Source organism: Falco biarmicus, chromosome 3, assembly GCF_023638135.1.
Source record: "Falco biarmicus isolate bFalBia1 chromosome 3, bFalBia1.pri, whole genome shotgun sequence".
In the NCBI taxonomy this organism is placed as follows: Eukaryota; Metazoa; Chordata; class Aves; order Falconiformes; family Falconidae; genus Falco; species Falco biarmicus.
Genome location: NC_079290.1, coordinates 116610033 through 116628830, shown reverse-complemented (window position 1 = coordinate 116628830; position 18798 = coordinate 116610033). Strand labels below are relative to the sequence as shown.

At 60.0% G+C, this 18798-nt stretch overlaps 1 protein-coding gene across 1 annotated transcript in view; it reads left to right on the top strand.

Annotated features, from left to right (window-relative positions):
* The first annotated feature begins 540 nt into the window (after positions 1–540).
* MACF1 (microtubule actin crosslinking factor 1) overlaps positions 541–18798 on the top strand; it is a 111980-nt gene continuing 93722 nt past the window's right edge. The window contains 13 exon segments of the mRNA XM_056332466.1: positions 541–683; positions 2527–2588; positions 3755–3844; positions 6505–6581; positions 8398–8490; positions 14835–15001; positions 16134–16246; positions 16339–16445; positions 16891–17010; positions 17115–17210; positions 17490–17617; positions 17731–17824; positions 18596–18750. Coding sequence (XP_056188441.1) covers positions 6522–6581; positions 8398–8490; positions 14835–15001; positions 16134–16246; positions 16339–16445; positions 16891–17010; positions 17115–17210; positions 17490–17617; positions 17731–17824; positions 18596–18750 — 1133 coding nt within the window. The 5' untranslated portion in view covers positions 541–683; positions 2527–2588; positions 3755–3844; positions 6505–6521.

Sequence of the window (18798 nt, the reverse complement as noted above, 5' to 3'; positions counted from 1 at the left end):
GCGGGCAGGCGGGAGCAGGCAGAACAACCCGGCATTGTCCCTCCTGTCCCTGGTGCAATTAACTGGAAAACAAGACAAGGAAAAACAAGCCACCAGCCCGCCAGCAGGGCAGTGCCCAGCTCTGCAGGGTGAGCCTGCACCCCCAGCCCACCGGCTTTCTGGCGCTGGGAGCTGCACCGTGCGCTGGCACCGCTGCTTGCTGGCTTGCAGGAGGGAGCAGCTCTGCCCGTCCTTGCTGGGAGCTTTCTGAGCAGCTTTGCTGGCCATGGGGACCGCAGGCCGGTGAGGATTTTGCTGGCGCAGAGCTGCCGCCGGCTCGGCTGGAAGCACCCGGAGAAGCGTGAGGAGCAGGGGAAACGCGGGCAAAGCAGCCGTTGGCATCGCGGTGGGGGTTGCGGCGATGCCCCGGAGGAGGAACGGCTGGTGCCCGCGCCGGGGACAGCGGGTGTAGGAAGTGGTGCGGTGGGAGGAGCTGCGGTCAAGAAGTCACCCACCCGCACACCCGTGGGGCCAAGGTCAGCGAGCGGGTGGTGCCGCCAGAAGACCCTTCCCCAGGAGTTGGGAGGTTTGCTTTGCCAGGACCCAGCGCTCCCCATCCCGGGCTGTGACGATGGAGAGGTGGCATCTCTCCGGGGAGGAGAGGCGACTGAGCGCCTGCCTGGCGTGCCGGATGTGCTGCATGGGTTAGTACCCGCCGGCTCTCCATCCCAGCCCGCCGTGCTGCCAGCACTGCCGTGGCTGGGGTATGGCTCAGGCTTTATCCACCGCAGATCAACGGCGGGGTTGGGAAGGGACCCGGCACCATGACTCTGGGTGGGTTTGGGTGCAGGAAAGGTCCCTAAAAACACGTGGGGGTGACACAGCTTCCTATTGCAGGCGGCGGCCGGCGGTGCCAGGCGGCAGCTCCGTGGCTTGGCCCCGTCGTTCCGGGAAGCTGCACTGGGGCCAGAGCCTAGGGGGGATGGGGAGCGAGGGTGGCCGTAGTTCAACCACAGGATGGATTTTGGCACCTGGTTATGTGCCTTGGCCGGGGGATGGAGTGGGACGCAGGGGAGGTGACGTGCTGACGGTGTGCCGCGTGTTCTACTGCCATGCCTTCGGATGGAGGAAGCTGTGGGGTGGAGGAGGAGGAGGAGGGATGTTAGATGGTGCTTTCAAATCCACGTGGATTGAGACATGGGGAGGTTTTTCCGAGGGGCTGTGGTTGCCTGGCCAATGCAGGGACCCCCCCCATGACCTCCCTGTGCCAGGAGGGGGGACATGGGACCATCTGGGCAGGACATGCAGCGTGAGCTGAGAGATGCTGGTTTTCTCCCTTTCACTCTTTTCTAGATATTTTTCTTTTTTTGGCTTAAAACCAAGGCGAAGGATGCTTCTGCCTGGTGGACCGTGATGTCGGAGGGATGTCCTGGGGTCGCGGGGCTCATCCTTTCCCACTCTGGGCCCCCTGGGCTGCTCAGGGCAGCGCTCGGGAGCTTGGGGTTGCGTGCTGTGGGTCAGTGCTGAGGCTCTTTCCTCCCAGATGATGTTGTTAAAACCAGGCAATCCCGTTTGGCACAGAGCTGGCTGCCGGGATTGCCCTGAGCCCTCCTCACTGCCTGGGCGTGGGGAGCTGGGGGCTGAGCGGGACCCTGTGCCCCATGGGACCCTCCAGCGGTGTGGCCCCATCTCATGCCCTCTCCTTTTGCCCTGTTTTCCTGTGTTTTTCATGTGAGAGACTTATTTTTTGCGCCGAGAACAGGCAGGGCAAAGCCCACTGATGGCAGCACCATGAATCTCCCCACCCGTTACCTCGGGGGGCTGGGGGCTGCCCCTGCTGCTCCCTGGGGATGGGACCCACCTTGTCACCCTGTCCCACTGGCATTCGGAGCTCCCGGCGTCTGGCCAGGGTGCCCTTGGCTGAGCTGCGGGATGGAAATAAACCTTAAATCCTGACAATCCAATGAACCAAAAATACAGCGCCAGAATAAGCTGCTAATTGCGCACGCTGCTAGCGCCTGGCAGAGGCCTGTTATGGGACATCTGTGGGTTTTATATAATGTGTTAAAGCCTTTTGGGAGTGGGCAGGGGTGGGGGACACCCCACTAAAGTCAGCGGGGCTCGGGCAAACCCCACCTCCCTCCCTGTACTGCTTCCAGGGGGGGGATGAGGAGGCACGGGGGTCCTGGCCGGCGGGACACATTTTGGGGGTTCAGTTGCCAGCTGCAACTGTACCTATCCCAATCCTCCACACTGCTTTTATTCAAACAACGCTGTTCTCCCCCCCCCAAAAAGCGGTGTGTTTTGTTCTGTCTGGGTGGGTGCTCCTACCTCCCTGCCCGATGTGAGCCGTCGGAGCCGCGTGAACGGCTCTGTCCCGCACTAACCCCTGAATAAGCCGCCTCTGTTCCCCTGGATGGGCGCAGGATCCGGCCGGTGGTTCTGGCAGTGGCAGCGATTCCTCTGTCTCTTCCCTTCATTTCAAAGTCATTTGAGTTTCTGCATGAGAAACACTGACCGAGAGCTGCCTTTGTCTTCTTTTGACAGATGAACGGGACAGAGTCCAAAAGAAAACCTTCACTAAATGGGTCAATAAACACTTGATGAAGGTAAGAGTCACATATTTTATTTTAAGGCTGGTTAAACGACAGTCTGTCTGTCTGTTCTGGCTCAGGGCTGGCAGATAAATGCCTTTTAAAAAATATATATTTTTTTTTTTGTCTAGGAATTTTTGCATTGGATTTGAGTGTGTGTCTGTACTCAGAGCAGGGATGGTTGGGGTGGAAATGTGCCAGCGCCTTTGGAGGGCACTGTAACATCGCCTCACAGCCCGTTTTATTACATTTGCCCTCCTGAGCACCCTGTCCTTGCTTTAACGCGAGGCTGTGCATCCTCTCACCCGGGGTTGTGGGCAGCAAGGGTGAAGGAAGCATCGGGCTGCTTCCCCCTTGCCAGGGCAAAGGGGCTTTTTTCATCTTTCCAAGGATGCTCCTATGTGGAGAGGAGCCCCACGGTGTGCGAATGGAGCTGCTTGCAGCCGTAGGTAGCTAACCAGGATTGGCATCACACCACAAAGTGCCTCCCCGCTTTTCTCGCTTAATGTCACTTGTTATTTAATTCTCTATTTGCCCAAAAAATACCAAAAAACCCCAAAAAAAAACCCCCCACAAACCAGGAGAAAAAAAGTCATTTGGGCATTAGGTGTCACAACTGTGTTTTCCTGCCAGCTTTGCAAATCTCTGCGTCAAGCTTGTGGCTCCTTTCTAAACCTTACAAAGGAGGGAAAAAAGAAAAATCTTGGGGCCACCTGCTTGGGGCTGCTGGGGGAAAAATCTGGGAATCCCCAGCCGCGTAAAACCCCAGGAGAAGGTCTGGGGGAAGAGCAGGCAGAGAGGCCACATGCAGCTGTGCTCCAGGTCGGAAGCTAGGTGCCGTGTTTTGGGAGATGCTCTAAAGTAGCATCAGCAACAAAACCACCACTCTAGGACCGAGCTACCCTTTCCGCAGAGGTCTACGTGCAGCGTCGAGGGATTGCCCGGAGTACGGATGGTTGAACGGTTTGAGTTTTGCATAAAAATCGGCAGCAGCTTCTGCCAGGTCATTTAGGAAACGGGAGGATAAGGATAAGGATAAGGAATTATCCTCAGCGATAATTCTGGAATAACTGTTTGAAATGGCCGTGGCTGGGAGGGAGACATCTGCTTGCTGCCTTCCCCCAGGGAGAGCGCAGGAGGGCGAGCAGATCTGATGCCTTTTCCTCCCCGGCTCCCCGCAGGTGCGCAAGCACATCAATGACCTCTACGAAGACTTGCGAGATGGCCACAACCTCATCTCCCTCCTGGAGGTGCTGTCGGGAGTGAAGCTGGTAAGTCCCCAGGGCTGGGCAGTGATGCTGCTGCCCCCCAGCCCCCCTCCCTCCTCCCTCCTGCTCCCCTCTGCTCCCAGCCATCAGCTGTCAGTTCTTACGCCATAGTTTTGTTTTCAAATGTCTGTCATTGTTTCTTTTATTATTCTTATTTATGATGATGATTTTAATAATTTTCACTCAGATCCATGTTCCCCAGGCTGGTCTCTTGGATACTCTGTGATTAAAGCCGCTGGCTTATGGGTGCCCTTATTGAGCCCTTTTTTTGGGAAGGCTTACACGCCTTCGTCTTCTAGATTTGGCTCAATACGTAAAATAAGGGATAATAGTGATTTGATTAAAACCGTTTCTGTGACGGTGTGCCCAGCCGTTTAGCTCCGTTTTGACGCGCCAGCCCCGTGCTCAGCTCCTGCACGAGCTGGATTTGTAGCAGTCGGTGGCGTGCAAACCTCCTCCTGCGTCTTGAGCATCGTAGAGTCCCCCTCCTTCCTCCTCCTCCTTCTCAGACTCACACATTCACCTCAGCTCTGGGAAGATCCCAATTGCTGCAACAGGGTGGCACAGCAGGAATTATTTTAGTTTCCCCCCTAAAATAGGATCTGGGCAAAGATCTCCTAACTCCCTCCGTTACCCTCCAGAGATGCCAAATCAGTTTTTGTGGGGGCTGAAAAATTGGATCAAGCTACTTGTGATCCAGACAGCTTCCTTCTCTTCGCTTCGGCTTTCAAAACCAGGGGGAAATTTCCATGCTGGAGCCCCGGGATGTGCTGGAAATCCAGCTGCCTTCATCGCCGCTCTTTTGTTTTTCCTTTTACCTGGGTGTTGCATTTTGGTTTCCATTCTGTCTCCCTGTTGTGTCACCCTCCCCATCGCCCTGTCCCTCCCGTCCTCATTAGCAAATAGAGCCGCCAGCCTCAGAGGAGCCTTCGCCTGGTGAGAGCGCCGGCCTGGTGCCGTGCAAGCAGCGAAGAGCGTGAGGAGGAAGATGATGATGATGAAGAAGTAGGTTGAGTCTGCCCGGGCCGCAGCATATCCCTGGCAGACACTGGAATGCCATCAGATAGTCCAGTGCAGCCCAGCATCGCTGGGGGCTCCGACCTTCCCCTCTCTTCAGTTTTAGCCGGGATTTTTGATAAAACCCACCCAGTTCACCCAAGGGTGGTCGCCCCGAGCGAGGGTCTGCAGAGGGGAAGCTGTCAGGTCCTCGTTAGCAGGCTGTGTTCACGTTCACAGGATTATCTGTGCGTGCACCTGCTGTGTCGGGCCGCAGTCAGGGCACGCCACCCACCTGGTGTGACAGCATGTGTCCCCCCCCACGGGGCGGGAGGGCACAGGGACGGGTCCTGCACGCTGCTGGCGGCCGGGCCCCCCGTCTGCTCGGCCCTGGGGGGGCTGCTGTGATGGCTGCTCACCTCACACTGCATGGACAGGCTCCGGGCACAGGCACCTCTTGGGGGGCTGGTTGCCACCGTGGGGTCCGGGGCGCAACCGGCAACCCCGTGCATGTGAGTGGAGATGGGAGCGAGCACAGCCCAGCCCCAGCTGAGGGTTACCCCCGAAGGCTTTAGGTTACCCTAAAACCTTGCTCAGGTGTAAGAGAAGGTGTGTTTTCCAGCCCCCTTGCTCGGGGTGATGATTCTCCTGTGCGCTGTCAGCTCCTGCCCCGGAGCAGCGTAGGAGCAGCCGAGGCTGTAGCACCTTCCCCGCTGGCTCCGCTCCCCTCCAGCCCTGGAGATGGTCCCCTTGCAGGGGTGGCCCTTCAGGCTGGGGAGGGAAGGTGACTCAAAGGACTTGGGATGTCCTAGCCATTCAGAGCATCCTGGCGACATCTCATCTTGAGGCTGGAATCAGGATTTGGGCGTCGATCCTCCTCCTCCTGCTGATTCAAAGCAGACCCAGCATCCTATACCCTTCCCCGGCCATGGCTCAGCTGCCGAGTACCTCGGAAAATCCCCTGCCCACAGCAGCGGTGATGGGCACGGCCCAGGGCATCTCGTTTCTCCCCTGCCCAAGGGTCAGAGGTGGTACCTGGGCAGCAGCCCCTGCCCGCATGCGGAGGGAGCTGAGTCGTGTCTGCAGGGGCTGATGCTGAGGTTGGGGTTTCTTTGCCACCAGTGGGGACCCATGCTCGGTCCTGCCTGGGTCCCCATGTCCTGCTGCAGAGCACACCTGCCTCTCTTTCCACCTGGACGGGTCAGATTCTGTACCCGCTCGAGTCAATCTCTCTTTGCTGAGCCCTCTTCCCAGCTAGTCTGGCTGACCGTGGGGTGGGTGAGATCCTGCCCTGGCATCTGGGAGGCTGAGCTGGTCCTGCCTGCTGCTGGCAGCTCTGAGCCTGGATGCAGACCCTCGGGGGTCTCAGAGGTCGAGATCTCAGGGTCTTCCCACCTCCGTGCCTCACCGTGGCCTTTTGGCCCTCTTTCCAGCGGGATCACGTGGAGCAGTGACTTTGCTCCCAGAGCAAGAAGATAGAGCAGGGTGTGTGGAGTGCACGGGGGTCACACCAGCACGCTGAGTGTGGGGGGCTGCTGCTGGTGGCTCCCAGGGGCATGCGGGGGGGGGGGGGGGGGGGGGGGGGGGGGGGGGGGGGGCGGGCTGTGCATGTGGGGGGCTGCCAGCCTGGTGAGCCCTGACCTGAAGCTTCTGTTTGTCTCTTACAGCCACGTGAGAAGGGCGGATGCGTTTCCACCGGCTGCAGAATGTGCAGATTGCTCTGGATTTCCTGAAGCAGCGACAGGTAAGGGCTGATTTAGGCTCCTCCAGAAGCAGAGCCGTGTGGTTTGTGGTTCTTTCTCCTGGCTGAGGCTCGGGAAGGGTGTCGAGAAGCAGCATCAGCCCATGCTGGGGTGCCCCCCATCCCCGCGGTGCCGGTGCTCCCTTGAGGATGGCACTCAGGGGGCTTTCCCCGTAGGCACCCTGTGCTTTCAGAACCACCCGTGTGGTGCAAAAACTAGTGCCAAAATGAGGAACCGGGCCCCAGTTCTGGGAAGGGGTTTGCAAATGGCACGGTCGAGTCACGTCTGAGCCCTGAAAGCCTCACCCAGGGCTCCCCAGCAGATCCCAGCGGTGGGGCTGGCTGGCTGTGGCACATCCATACCTTCCCACCAGTTCTTGGGGGGGGGGGGGCGGCACGCGATGTGGCAGCTGGCTTCTGCCCAGCCCCAGGCAGCCATAGCCTCGGTGCTGGCACTGCCACACGCATCTTTGTGCTGGCATCACCCCTCCGGACAGCAACAGCCATACCGTCCTCCTGTGCTGCTCCCGGGCACCATCGCCCTGCGGCTTTTGGGGGGCACGCTGCCTCCGCCAGGCTCCGGGAGGTGCTTGTGCAGCTGGCAGAGACCAGGCGTGCTCCGCACCCCCCGCCCGGAGCAGTGGGATGCATCCTGAGACTTGCTGGCTCCGCAGGTGAAACCCCCCCAGCCCCGGGGCCGGGTGTCCTGTTCCGCCTGTTGGGTCAGGTCTCCCCGCTGCGATGCTCCCCAGATATGCCGAGAGGATGATAAATTGTACCAGTTCATGCTGGAGCAGAGACTTTTCTCTCTCTCTCTGTTGGCCTGAGGGCACTGAATATATTTGAGCACGTGCCCCACTCCAGGGAGGGGTGAGCTGCTTCCAGCCCCCCCCACTCCTCCTCCCCAGCCCCTTGATAGAGACATTTTGCCGAGGGCTCTTGGGAACTTGTTTCTCTACTTGGATGAAACAGCTTTTTCCTTTGAAGCGTGATGGCCTGGTGACAGCAGCCTGGCTGGGACGTTTTACCCCAGATGCTCCCACTAGAGACTGATCGTGGGGTCCCACTGAGTGTTGAGGTGCGGGGACTCCCCCGTGGGAAGCTCGCCAGTGGAGAAGAGCCCAAAGCACGTGGCAGCTCCCGGGGAGGTGGCTGCAAGGAGAGCAGAGAGCAGGAGCAGCAGCCGGGCAGTCCCGCTCTGGTTTGCATCGTCTGGAAGCACCGAGGCTGGTGCTCCTGGTGCTGCAGGCGTCTCTGCAGTTCAGGGACCGCACACGTGTTTAAACGTTAAAGGCAGGCGGGAGGGAGCAGCCTCTGGGGACTGCGTGGGGCCAGAGGCTGCCAGGACGAGGGCTTTCGGTGGGTGCTGGGAGGGACCCTCAGCAAGGGCAGCGCTGGCATTGCTGCCTTTGTTAGGGCTGATCGATTAGCAGCGTGGGGGAGTTCATGCAGCTCGGCCATCCTCTTTTGACCATGCTCTGTGGTCTGTACCTGTTAAATTATGCACTAGTGCTCAGGGCTTTGGGGACAAGGCATGTCTCCGCGCGAGCTGAAGTAAAGCCATTAAGTGCTGGGGAAGCGCTTCTCGATGGAGAGTGCTAGAGACGTGAAAAATCCTTCCCTCCCTGCCTTCCTGAGCCGGGGCACAGGGTGGCCTTGCTGCCTCTTTGGAAGTGCTGGGGTCTCACGTGTCCTCTCCCCACCGATGTGCTTAGGGTGGCCCGGGGAAGCGAAGGTGGGTGGGGGGACACCCCCCCTCCCCCCCGCTCTCTGTGGGTGAGATTGATGGGGAGCTTTGACCTTGTTGCTTCTCTTTCAGGTGAAACTGGTGAATATTCGCAATGATGACATTACGGACGGTAACCCCAAGCTCACCCTGGGGCTCATCTGGACGATCATCCTCCACTTCCAGGTAGGTCATGAGAGTTTCTTGCTGAAGGATGTGGGATGGATGGCAGGCGCGCGTTGTCTCCCGGGGCGCTGGCATCCATCTGTCTGCATGTTCCGTGGCGATGCCGGCACGTAGATGGGTCTGGAGGATCAACGACACACGTTGCAGTGTCATGGAGACGGGTGTCGGAGAATAGCAACACCCTTTTCTCATCATTTACATAATGAAATCATTAATGATGGGTTGTGTGCGGTGGCCTCCCAGTTGGCACCAGGGTTGTTGGCGGTAGCTGTTTGCTCAGCTGAAGTCTCTGCAGAAGAGCAAATTGGGAAGGGGCAGCGGGGGGAGAGGCTGAGCTCCCACTCACGCGGGGCTGTTACCCAAGGTGCTCCCAGCCCTTTGGGTGGTCGGCACAGCCACGGGATCTTTTGTCGGGCTGGAAAATGTCAGCTGCGTGACAGTGGTTCAGGACAGGGATGGGAGAAGCTCTCTGACCCAGCTGGGGTGCTGAGGAACGCACTTAGGACCATCTCCAGCAATTGTGTGCTATAGATGCTGTTGCAAAACGGGGTCTCGAGTCTTTAGTAGCCCCAAATGATGTGGTTATAGCTTTGATGCCCTCAGGGGAATGGCGCGTGGCCCCTGATGCCACCAGTGCCTTGTACATGTGGGGTTTGCTGAGCGGTGCCGCTGTCAGCAGCTTGTTAGCGCCGTGGCATTAGCTCCGGGGTCATCTCTGCCGCGGGACCAAGCTGGTGGGAGCTGCTCCCTGCCCTATCCCCGCTGGCATCTTCCAGACAAAATGCTTTGAGCCCTCGTAAGAAATATTTTCATTTTTGGAGGACGAGAGGGCAGAGCCCTGCGGGTCTGGGGGGGGGGAGCGTGGGGATGAATCGGGTGTCAGGCTGCTGACGGGGCGCTCCGCCAGCCCTTCGGCCCTGGGAAGCAGCTGGGGTCGAGCAGGGGTCTGGATGCTGATGAGTCACTGTCATCTCCGGTGGGGCCCTGGCTGGTGGCATCCTGATCCCCGCTGTCCTCGGCGTGGCCCTGCCCTGGTGCGTCCTCTGCTGCGGGAGACCAGGGAGGGGAGATCAGGAGGTCCTGGGTGTCCCCTCCGTGCCCAGCTGGGAGGGGATGCTGCCACCCTGCCGTGGGGGACAGGGTGGGTGACAGGGGGGCCCCAGGGGAGCTGAGCTGGTGCCGGCGAGCCTGCGCGTCCTCTTCCTGCCTGCGCTAACGGGATTTTTTCTGGGGTTGTAGCTCCATTGTGAACCTCTTAATCTCCCGTGTCCCAGTGCTGCTGCTGGGGGGAGGTGCCTGGGGGAGGTCTGGGTGGGCTGGCGCCGGTGCTGAGCCCAGGCACTGCCACCTCCGCAGGGGGCTGGAGCGGTGACAACGTGGGGGCTGCCCCCCATGCCCTGGGAGCTCTTGGGGTCATCGGGTCCCTTAGTCGTCTCCTGGGTTTCTCCTTGTTGACTGTTTCCCCCCTCCCAGCCCTGCTTGCTGGGGCCGAGGTCAGTCCCCCCATCTTTATGCCCCCTGCTCCCCATTTTCTGTCTCGCCCTGGCTTTCGGTGCACGTTACCCTGCTGTGGTCGCTCGGAGCTGGGATGCTGCTGCCCCTCGAACCCCTGCCCTCGGCGGCGTTCTGGCCAGGACGTGTGGCCAGACTGGGACGGGGAGCGTCGGCGCTGCCGTGGCCTCTTGGGACCCCATGACGGCAGCTCCCTGGAGCGGTGCTGAGTCCCGCAGGGGACCTTGGGCTGCCCCTCCGTGCCCCCAGCTGGGTGAGCTGGGCAGGGGGGTGAGCACGTGAGCCGGCCCCTCTCGGGGCTCGCAGCATTCAGAATTGAGGAGCAAACCTCCCGAATTGGAGAGAAACACCCCTGTGGGAGCCGGCGTGGTGGCTCCACGTCCCCGCTGCCGTGGTGGCTCCATGTCCCCGCTGCCGTGCATGCACAGCTGCTCTGACTCCTCCCTGCTTTTTTTTTTTTCCTCTTCCCCCCCCCCCCCCCCATTTTTCTCCCACCCCTTCCTTTATGCTACCTTTGCCAACCTTCCCTGGGTTTTGTGGTTTTTTTATCCCTTCTTCCCCACCCTCTCCCACCCCCTCCCTGCTCCGCTGCCTGCTCCCTGCTCCCTGTTTGTGTTGGCGAGGGCTGTGCTCCCATTACCTCATATTTGGAGAGAAGGATGCCGCAGCCAATCCCCGCTCCCTCTGCTTTTAGGTCAAGTGATTTCTGAACTGCAGTGAGATGCTTTGAATTTATCTTCTTGCAGCGCCCAGGCTGTAAGATGGCTGTCTGGAACGGCGGCGGCAGGGCTGGCGGGAGGGAGCGGCGGCAAGGGGCAGGCGGCGGCACGGTGTACGATGATGTGCGTTTGAGCCGATGAAGCTCGGCTCGGGATTTATTCCGGAGCTGGCGACTCACTTAGCTGCGTTACTGCCGGCACTGAGGAGGAGGAGGAGATGGGGAATTCTCTGGGCTGCGTTAAAGAGCCGAAGGAAAAAGCTGTGGGAAAGGCACCCCTGTCTCCCAAAAAAAGGGTCCGCTTTAAACGGAGGCGGAGGGGGAAGAGGAGAGAGATGCCGGAGGCAGCCCCGCAGGAGGAGCCCCCAGCCCTGGAGATGGCTGAGGATGAGGAAGCACTGAAGTCGAAGGCAGCCCCCCGGCAGGAGGGAGGAGAGGAGCCCCCCAGAAGCTGGCAGCACGGCGGGGGACACCAACCCGGTGGCCCTGCACCCCGGGCTCATCGTGCAGGTGAAGGAGCGGTTTCAGGGGGGAGGTGCAGAAAGCTCGCCTGGTGCTGGAGCCGCAGCGGCCGGGTGCGGCGGGAGCTTCCCTGGAGGAAGGCACCACCGTCATCGCCCGCTTGCTGGAGAACCCGGCCGAGAAGGACTGCGAGAGGGCAGTGAGCCGGCTGGTCGAGCTGCAGAGGAGCGGTGCAGGCAGCCGCCGGGCTGTGCTGCTGCCCCTGCCTGGGGGGACCGGTGGCCGCGTGGAGGGGCTCCTCTCCCCGGTGAGCACCGTGTCCGGCGAGGAACCAGCGAAGAGCCGGGAGAAAGGAGGCAGCAATGATCCCAGCTCCAGCGCCCCGTGGACCTGCTCCTCCGCAGCAGAGCCGGGTACCGTTTCGGAGCTGTCTACGCCGTCCCCCATGGTGGATCAGCTGGAAAACCCCGGTGTGGGGAGAACCTCAGGGTTGCCATCATCTCGGGCCGGGGAGGGAGATGGGCATGGACCGCCGGCCTCCCGCAGCCCGTCCTCCTTCAGTGGGCGCAGCGGCGGCGCAGCCCGGAGCTCCTCGGGGTACGGCAGCGATCCGGCGCGCCGGCCGGCCAAGGGTGCTGGAGCTGGTGGGACCACGGCGTCTCCCTCTGAAGGTGGCCGCAGGCTCAATGCGGAGGGCTGGGCTTGGAGGGGGAGCTCGGGGCCAGCCGGAGGAATGGTCAGTGCCTGCGTGTACCCTCTCCCCCTTCTTGGAGCAGGGTGGGGGGACCTGGTTTCAGATTCCTGGTGACCCCTGGGGATGGTCGTCTTGGCAGGGCGCAAACTTGTACTGAGCGTGGACGGGAGGGCTCTGGTGCAGAAAGCTCCCAATGCCTTTTCCCCTCTGAGCATCTCCACCAGGAAGGCATCCCCTAGGGACCAACCCGTCCTGTTCTCCGCTCCTGGCACGGGCAGCCAGATAGTGGCTGTCGCCGGCACCGGTGGGTGCGGCCGGTGGTGACACGGGCTCGCGGTGCCATTGCATTTGTGGTTGGCAGCACGCTTGCTGTCACTGGTGGCACACGTGCCCTCAGGGCTGCTGGGTCGGGTGCGAGTTTGGGGGGTCCCTTTGCTGCTGCCCGTGCTCAGCTCCCAGGCAGGCGGCAGTGGGTGAGCATGGAGGTGTGGGGGCTTTGCCTGTTCTTGGGGGGGGGGGGGGGGGGGGGGGGGCTCCGGTAGGAAGAGGAGGGGGCGATGCTGTGTTCTGGAGCCTGTTGTTGCTGTTTGGAGTTTGCTCTTTGGGGCTGACAGGATAGTGCCCTTGGGTTTGGCCAAGCTCTGCACGCCCCAGGACAAGCATGGGGTTGGAGGAGCAGGAAGGGGGCTGTGGCCCCGGGTACCTTTGCTGGGTTTGGACCGGTGTGGCAGCCACTATCCGGCCTTCAGCATCCTGCCACCGGTTGCTCGATGCACGAGGCTGATGTTGGAAGGGTTTGGAAGAGCTGACCCTGCGTCCTGTGAGTTTCCATTCTCTCATCCCACTGGTGCCTCCCTAAATCTTTGTCCTGACACAGACATGTGAAGAAAAGGAGGGTGGAGCTGGTGCCGCATCCTGCACCTCTCTACGCGCATCTCTAGGAGGGTCTCCTGCAAAGGTGCCCTCGGGGAAAGGCCCAGCAGTTGGAGAACCCCAGTGCTGTGTGAATGACTGAAAAATAAAGGATTTTTCTGAGCTGGGTGCTGCGAGGAGCTCCCTGGTGGGCAGCGGCCTGGAGAGCCCAGGTGGGGCACAGCCAATGGGTGGGTTTGCAGAAGGTTTCATTCTGTTCTTAAGAGCTGCTAGGTAATTGATAAGGGGGTGCTGGGCAGACGGAGGTTTGTGGGTCCCTCCCTGCAGGTGTGGAGGGTTCCATCCTGCTGTTTGCCCAGCGCATCACCCTATCCATCCTGGCTGTGCCGCCGGGTACCGGATCCCGGCATCCCTAAGAAAACCCAGTCGCGGGGCTGGAGGAGTTAAAGGCAGCGCCGGCGGTGTGGCAGCGGCTGACAAAGAGCAGTTTTGTGTGTGAGGAGCGTATCAGGCTCGGGAGAGGGAGGTGAGCTGCAGCATACCAATTACACCCGTCGCCTGTCGCCTCAGTATCCTCCCCACCGTGCCTCAGCATCCTTCCCGCCGGTGGGAGAGGCGCCTGATCCTGCGGGTCCCTGCCTCCTACCTGCAAAGGGAGCTCTGACACTGGGTCCTGTGCAATGCCAGCACCCAACCCAGGGGTATCTGGGGGGGGGGAATAAAGCAACTGGGTGTTTTCAGGGCAGAGGAGGCTCAGAGGGGCGGTGGGTAGGGCTGGGTCCTGGCACCCCTTCTCCTTGCCGTGCCTGGAGGAGGAATCCAGCGAGCAAACCGTCCCCATTGCCTTTCCACAGGCACCCCAGAAAATACGAGCAGCTCGCATCCTCCCCTTTGTCTGCCCCTTAATTAAGGGGAGGTAATTGTACTAATTGGGGAGCTGGGGGGAGGATGGGCGAGGAGGAAGCCGTGCCAATCAGAAATATGCTGGCATGCGGAGACACGTGCGTTTTGTCACGTGCAAGTCTGGGATTTGCAGCCAGTCCTGTGCGTCTGTCTGAGAGGGGTCTGTGACTGTCGGTCTCTTTTGTTGGGGAAGTGGGTCACGGCACCCCTGCCACCAGCACCCCCCGGCACCTGCCTCTCCCAGGCCTGGCGAGGCAGAGGGGGGATGCGACAGCCTTCCTCCCATCCTTCCCTTTCCCCCTGGAAACAGCTCCAAGCGGTTCCTCCAGCTTGAGGTTGGGGGGAGACCTCTGCCCCACATGTCCTCTCAACCAGCACCTCCAAGTGCCGTTTCCCATTTCTTACATTGTATTTTTTACAATGTGATGCTCCAGGTGGAGCACCCACCCCCACGCTGCCAGCCCCGGTGAGGGTCAGCATCAGTGGTCCCCTCTTGGGTGCTCCCTCGCCGCCCAGCTGTGGGTGCTGCTGGATGGGGCTGGCTGGTCCTGCGTGTTTGAGCCCTGGGTGTTTGAGGGTGCTGGGGCTTCTCGGCTGGGTGCTGGGCAGGAGGGGTTTGTACAGGAGGGCGCAGCGGCATCGCTGTCAGCTCAGCACGTTCGGGATGGGAAGAGACTTGCCGAGGTGTTGTGTTCCCGGTGAGGTGCCCCCCAAGCCCTGGCTGGGGGTGCGTGGCGGTGTAACGTGCCGGGGTGTGCGGTGATGCTCTGCCGGTGCTCGGTGCTCGGAGCGTGTCTGGCAGTGGAGGAGCAGCCCCGGCGACCTCGTGGTGGTAGGTAGGGAGCCAGGGTCCAACGGTGGCAGCTCCTGTGCCGGCTGGGCTGGGCTGTGTGGCCAAGCAGTGCCTCGTACCCCGGTGACATGGGGCTGGCTGTGCCCCCCTCGCCGGTTTGGCTCTCCGGTCTGCCCAAACCACAGCACCCAGCCGCTCACCCCGCAGATCCGGTGGTCTGTTCCCAAGTTTCTCAGCTGTGGGGTCCCCTCTCCCCCATGGTGACCAGGAGTTTTCTCCTGCCCTTCCTGGCAGCTGCCAGGTCTTGGGTGAGTTCACAGAGACTGGACGTGCCTGGTGGAGCTGTTCCTCCTCCTGCATCACCACATGCCTGTGCCGCTTCCTTACAGATCTCCGACATCTACATCAGTGGGGAGTCGGGGGATATGTCGGCCAAGGAGAAGCTGCTTTTGTGGACGCAGAAGGTGACGGCGGGTTACATTGGGGTGAAGTGCACCAACTTCTCGTCATGCTGGAGTGATGGAAAGATGTTCAACGCACTCATCCACAGATACAGGTAGGCAGGGAGGAGCAGTGGAGAGCATCATCTGGGCGGGAGGAAGGGCTGAGGACCTCCTGGGGTCCACTGATGTGGTTGGTGATGGCCTGGAGTGCTTGGAGATGTAGATGAGTCTTGCAGTCTCTTTTACCTGGAAATTATCTCTTCTGCCAGGTAGCTGGGGGGTGGATGCTTGGAAAGAGCACCAAATACATCAGGCTGCAATAAAAAAACATCTTGAGTGAGGCTGGGGAGAGAGGCAAGAAAGAAAAGCTTTTAAACTGGGAGCGCTGCCCTGTTTTATGTGTTAGTGCTGCCCTTGCTGCTCTCTGTGAATAGCAGTGCTTCCATCCGTGCTTTCATCCAAGGATCTCTGAGCTCTGCCGAGCAGCAGTTAAACCTCTCACAGTTCCTTGAGAGACAGCACAGCCCCCCCACACCTTCTGCCTGCTCAGCACCGGCACCGAGGCAGAGCTGGGGCCAGCAGGACCAGTTTTTGCTGCGGCTGCGTGGTCCAGGGCGCTTGGCACAGCCTTGAGAGCCTGCAGGAGAACAGCAAAGGCCCCGTGAGAACGCATCTCCTTGTAGCTGGAAATAGCACTGCCTCCCTGCACTGCTCCGTGCTCGCTCGTGGCCGAGAGGAGCGGCCAGGGTTTAGCAGGGAAGGACACGCAAGGTTCTGCGGGCAGGAGATGGGGTGCCCAGTGGGCAGCAGCCTCGTGCTCAGAGATGGATTTTCCTGGTTCTGCCGCACTCACGTGCGGTCCGGTTGTGCCGCCCTTTGCTGGTGCTGTTCTGTTGCTGGTGCAGGGCTGGCAGCACCCCTGCCTGCCGCCCCCCCTCCTGCTCTGCCCGCATCCTCCGGAGAGGTGTAACCACCCCGCTTTGGGGTTGTTCTGGGCATCTCCTTCCAGGGAGGGCTCGCAGTCCCAGTCTGGCATGCTGGGTGCAGAGCGGGTGCTGGGAAGGGCAGGTTTTCCTTCCCGAAGGGGGTGAACAGGGAGGTGCTGCAGCCTGGATCCCCTCGGGCAGCCGCCAGCATGGGACAGGGGTCAGGAATCACCTGGGGCGGCCGTGCCCCTGCAGGGTGCTCCGCCCTGGGCACCTTGTTCTGTTTGCCATCATCCTGACTTCGGTCCGTGTCTTGCAGGCCGGATCTGGTGGACATGGAGAGGGTGCAGATCCAGAGTAACCGGGAGAACCTGGAGCAAGCCTTTGAGATCGCCGAGCGGCTGGGGGTCACACGGCTGCTGGATGCTGAAGGTGAGCGGCCGGGGGAAGCGCCTGGTGCGGGGTGATGCTGACCTCCCAGCCCGCTCCTGTTCCTCACCACCTTTCTGCTTCCCCCTTGTCAGACGTGGACGTCCCCTCTCCGGATGAGAAATCTGTGATAACTTATGTGTCTTCAATCTACGATGCCTTTCCCAAAGTCCCCGAGGGAGGAGAAGGGATCAGCGCTATCGTAAGCATCGCTGCGGGTTGGGAAGCTGGGACAGCGATTTGGGAGGCAGCAGGATGGTGCGGGAAGGGTTTGGAGGTTCCCCATCCGCCGTAGCAGGCAGCTGATGGACTGAAGAGGCTCGGGGGGATGAAGGAGCTTCTCCATTAGTGGGTCTGCTCCGTGAACAGCTGGTGTGCCTGTAGGGCCATGGCGTTCTCCACCCTCTGCGGGTTCTGCCACGGGTTTTGAGCTGGTGGGAAAGCTGAGCTGGCTTCTAGGGAGCAGCTTGCAAGGAGGATCATCCTCCTCCTTCCCCTCCCCGCGGTGGCATTGCGGCAGGGAGGTGCAGGCCAATGGTTCACCCCCGTGGCCGTGACGGTGGCACCTCCGTTCCCTCCGTGCTCTGCCTCTCCCCGTGGAGACCTGTCCACCAGCAGTGCTCTGCAAGGGTGCTCTCCCCTCACAGGAGGTGGATTCAAGGTGGCTGGAGTACCAGAGCCGTGTGGAGTCCCTCATCTCGTGGATCAAGCAGCACACGATACTCATGTCAGATAAATCCTTCCCCCAGAACCCTGTAGAGCTAAAGGTAGGTCCTGGCCGAGGTCCGTCCGCAGTGTCCCATGTGCTTGGCACTGAGCTGGGTGGTGGCATTCCCCAGGGTGGTTTCTGATGAGCCTTTTCTCATCCCAGGCACTTTATAACCAATACATACACTTCAAAGAAACTGAAATCCCAGCAAAAGAACAGGAGAAAGGAAGGATAGAGGAGCTCTACAAACTGTTAGAGGTAAGTATCATTGTGGCTATCCGGAGGCTTGTAGGTGGAAGTGTTGTGCTTTTAGCAAGACTAAAGTGTGCTCAGTTCAGGTTTGTTTTGGAGAAGGGGAAATAACTCTCTGATTTAATAGTAGTCCTGCGAAATAACTTGCTACTGATGTAGCAGGCAGCACACCGCGGGAGCGGAGGCAGAGCTGTTGCCTTCTAGCCCCACTTCCCTTGCTGTCATCTCTCTCTAGCCAGCTGGAGGAGGAGTGAGAAAATACCGTTCTGTTGATGTTTTCCCCAGGTATGGATTGAATTTGGACGTATCAAGTTGCCCCAGGGGTACCACCCCAACGATGTGGAGGAGGAGTGGGGCAAGCTCATCATAGAGATGCTGGAGCGTGAGAAGCTCCTGCGGCCGGCGGTGGAGAGGTCGGTGCGCTGCCCACGGCAGGCAGAGTCCCCTGCGGGGATGTCCCCTGCTCCCCTGGCTGGAGGGCTGTCCCAAAGCCTCCCTCTTACTCTCTTTCCCTCTGTCATCGCAGGCTGGAATTGCTGCTACAAATCGCTAACAAAATCCAGAATGGTGCTCTGAGCTGTGAAGAAAAACTCACTCTCGCGAAGAACACGCTGCAAGCTGTGAGTGGGGGGGTGTTATTTTCCTCCTCCTCGTTTTCTTTTAATTTTGGGGGGTTGTTTGGGGTTTTTTTTCTGCCTCTTTTATGCCCGTCTCTTCCCCTCGCTTGTGCTCCATTGTTCCCCTGGACAATTTTCCTTCCTTTTCTGATGTTGAGCCTATCCCAGAGGGGCTGTAGGGGTGGTGGTGGCTACCTGGTGGCACAAGGACCTTGGGGACGGGGGCACAGCCTGGCCATGCAGCAGGCTGCCTCTGGGGATGCAGCTAGCGAGGCTGGACCTCTGCAGAGGGGCTGGCTTGGAGAGCTGCAGTTCTGGCAAAGCTGGTTGTATAATGAGGCTTCAAACCCCCAGATCTCTTTTATTTCTCTAAAAGACTGGTGGAAAGGACTCGGTTGCAGACTGTAGCTGCCTGGGTAGGGAGTAGATTGCGGAAGAGGGATGTTTTGTTCTGGCAGAGAGAGGTGTAAGGGTTAGAAGCTAAAAATGGTGAAACCCAAGCAAGAAAACAAGATGTCCGTTTAAATGGCTGTCCATGGGACCCACCGCAGGAGCCCATCCATCCCTAGAAGCTTTTGGTTCACCTGCAGAAGCTTTTCTAAGGGGGATGGATGTCGTTGGTGTGCCGAGAGCGATGAACTCGTGTTTTTCTGCTCAAGTCCAGCTCGTGGATCAAAGAGTTGTTTTGGTCTTCAGGCTGATGCTGGCTGCTGTCGCGTTCTCTCTCCCTGGGCTGAGGGAACCCAGCGCCGAGTCTCCTCTCTCTCCGGGCAGGATGCGGCTCACCTGGAGTCGGGCCAGCCGGTGCAGTACGAATCCGACGTGGTGATGTACCTGCAGGAGTGCGAGGGGCTCATCCGCCAGCTACAGGTGGATGTGCAGATCCTTCGGGATGAGAATTACTATCAGCTGGAGGAGCTGGTGTTCAGGTGCGAGGGGCCACGTCTGAGGATGGAGAAACATGGTGGGGGGTGATG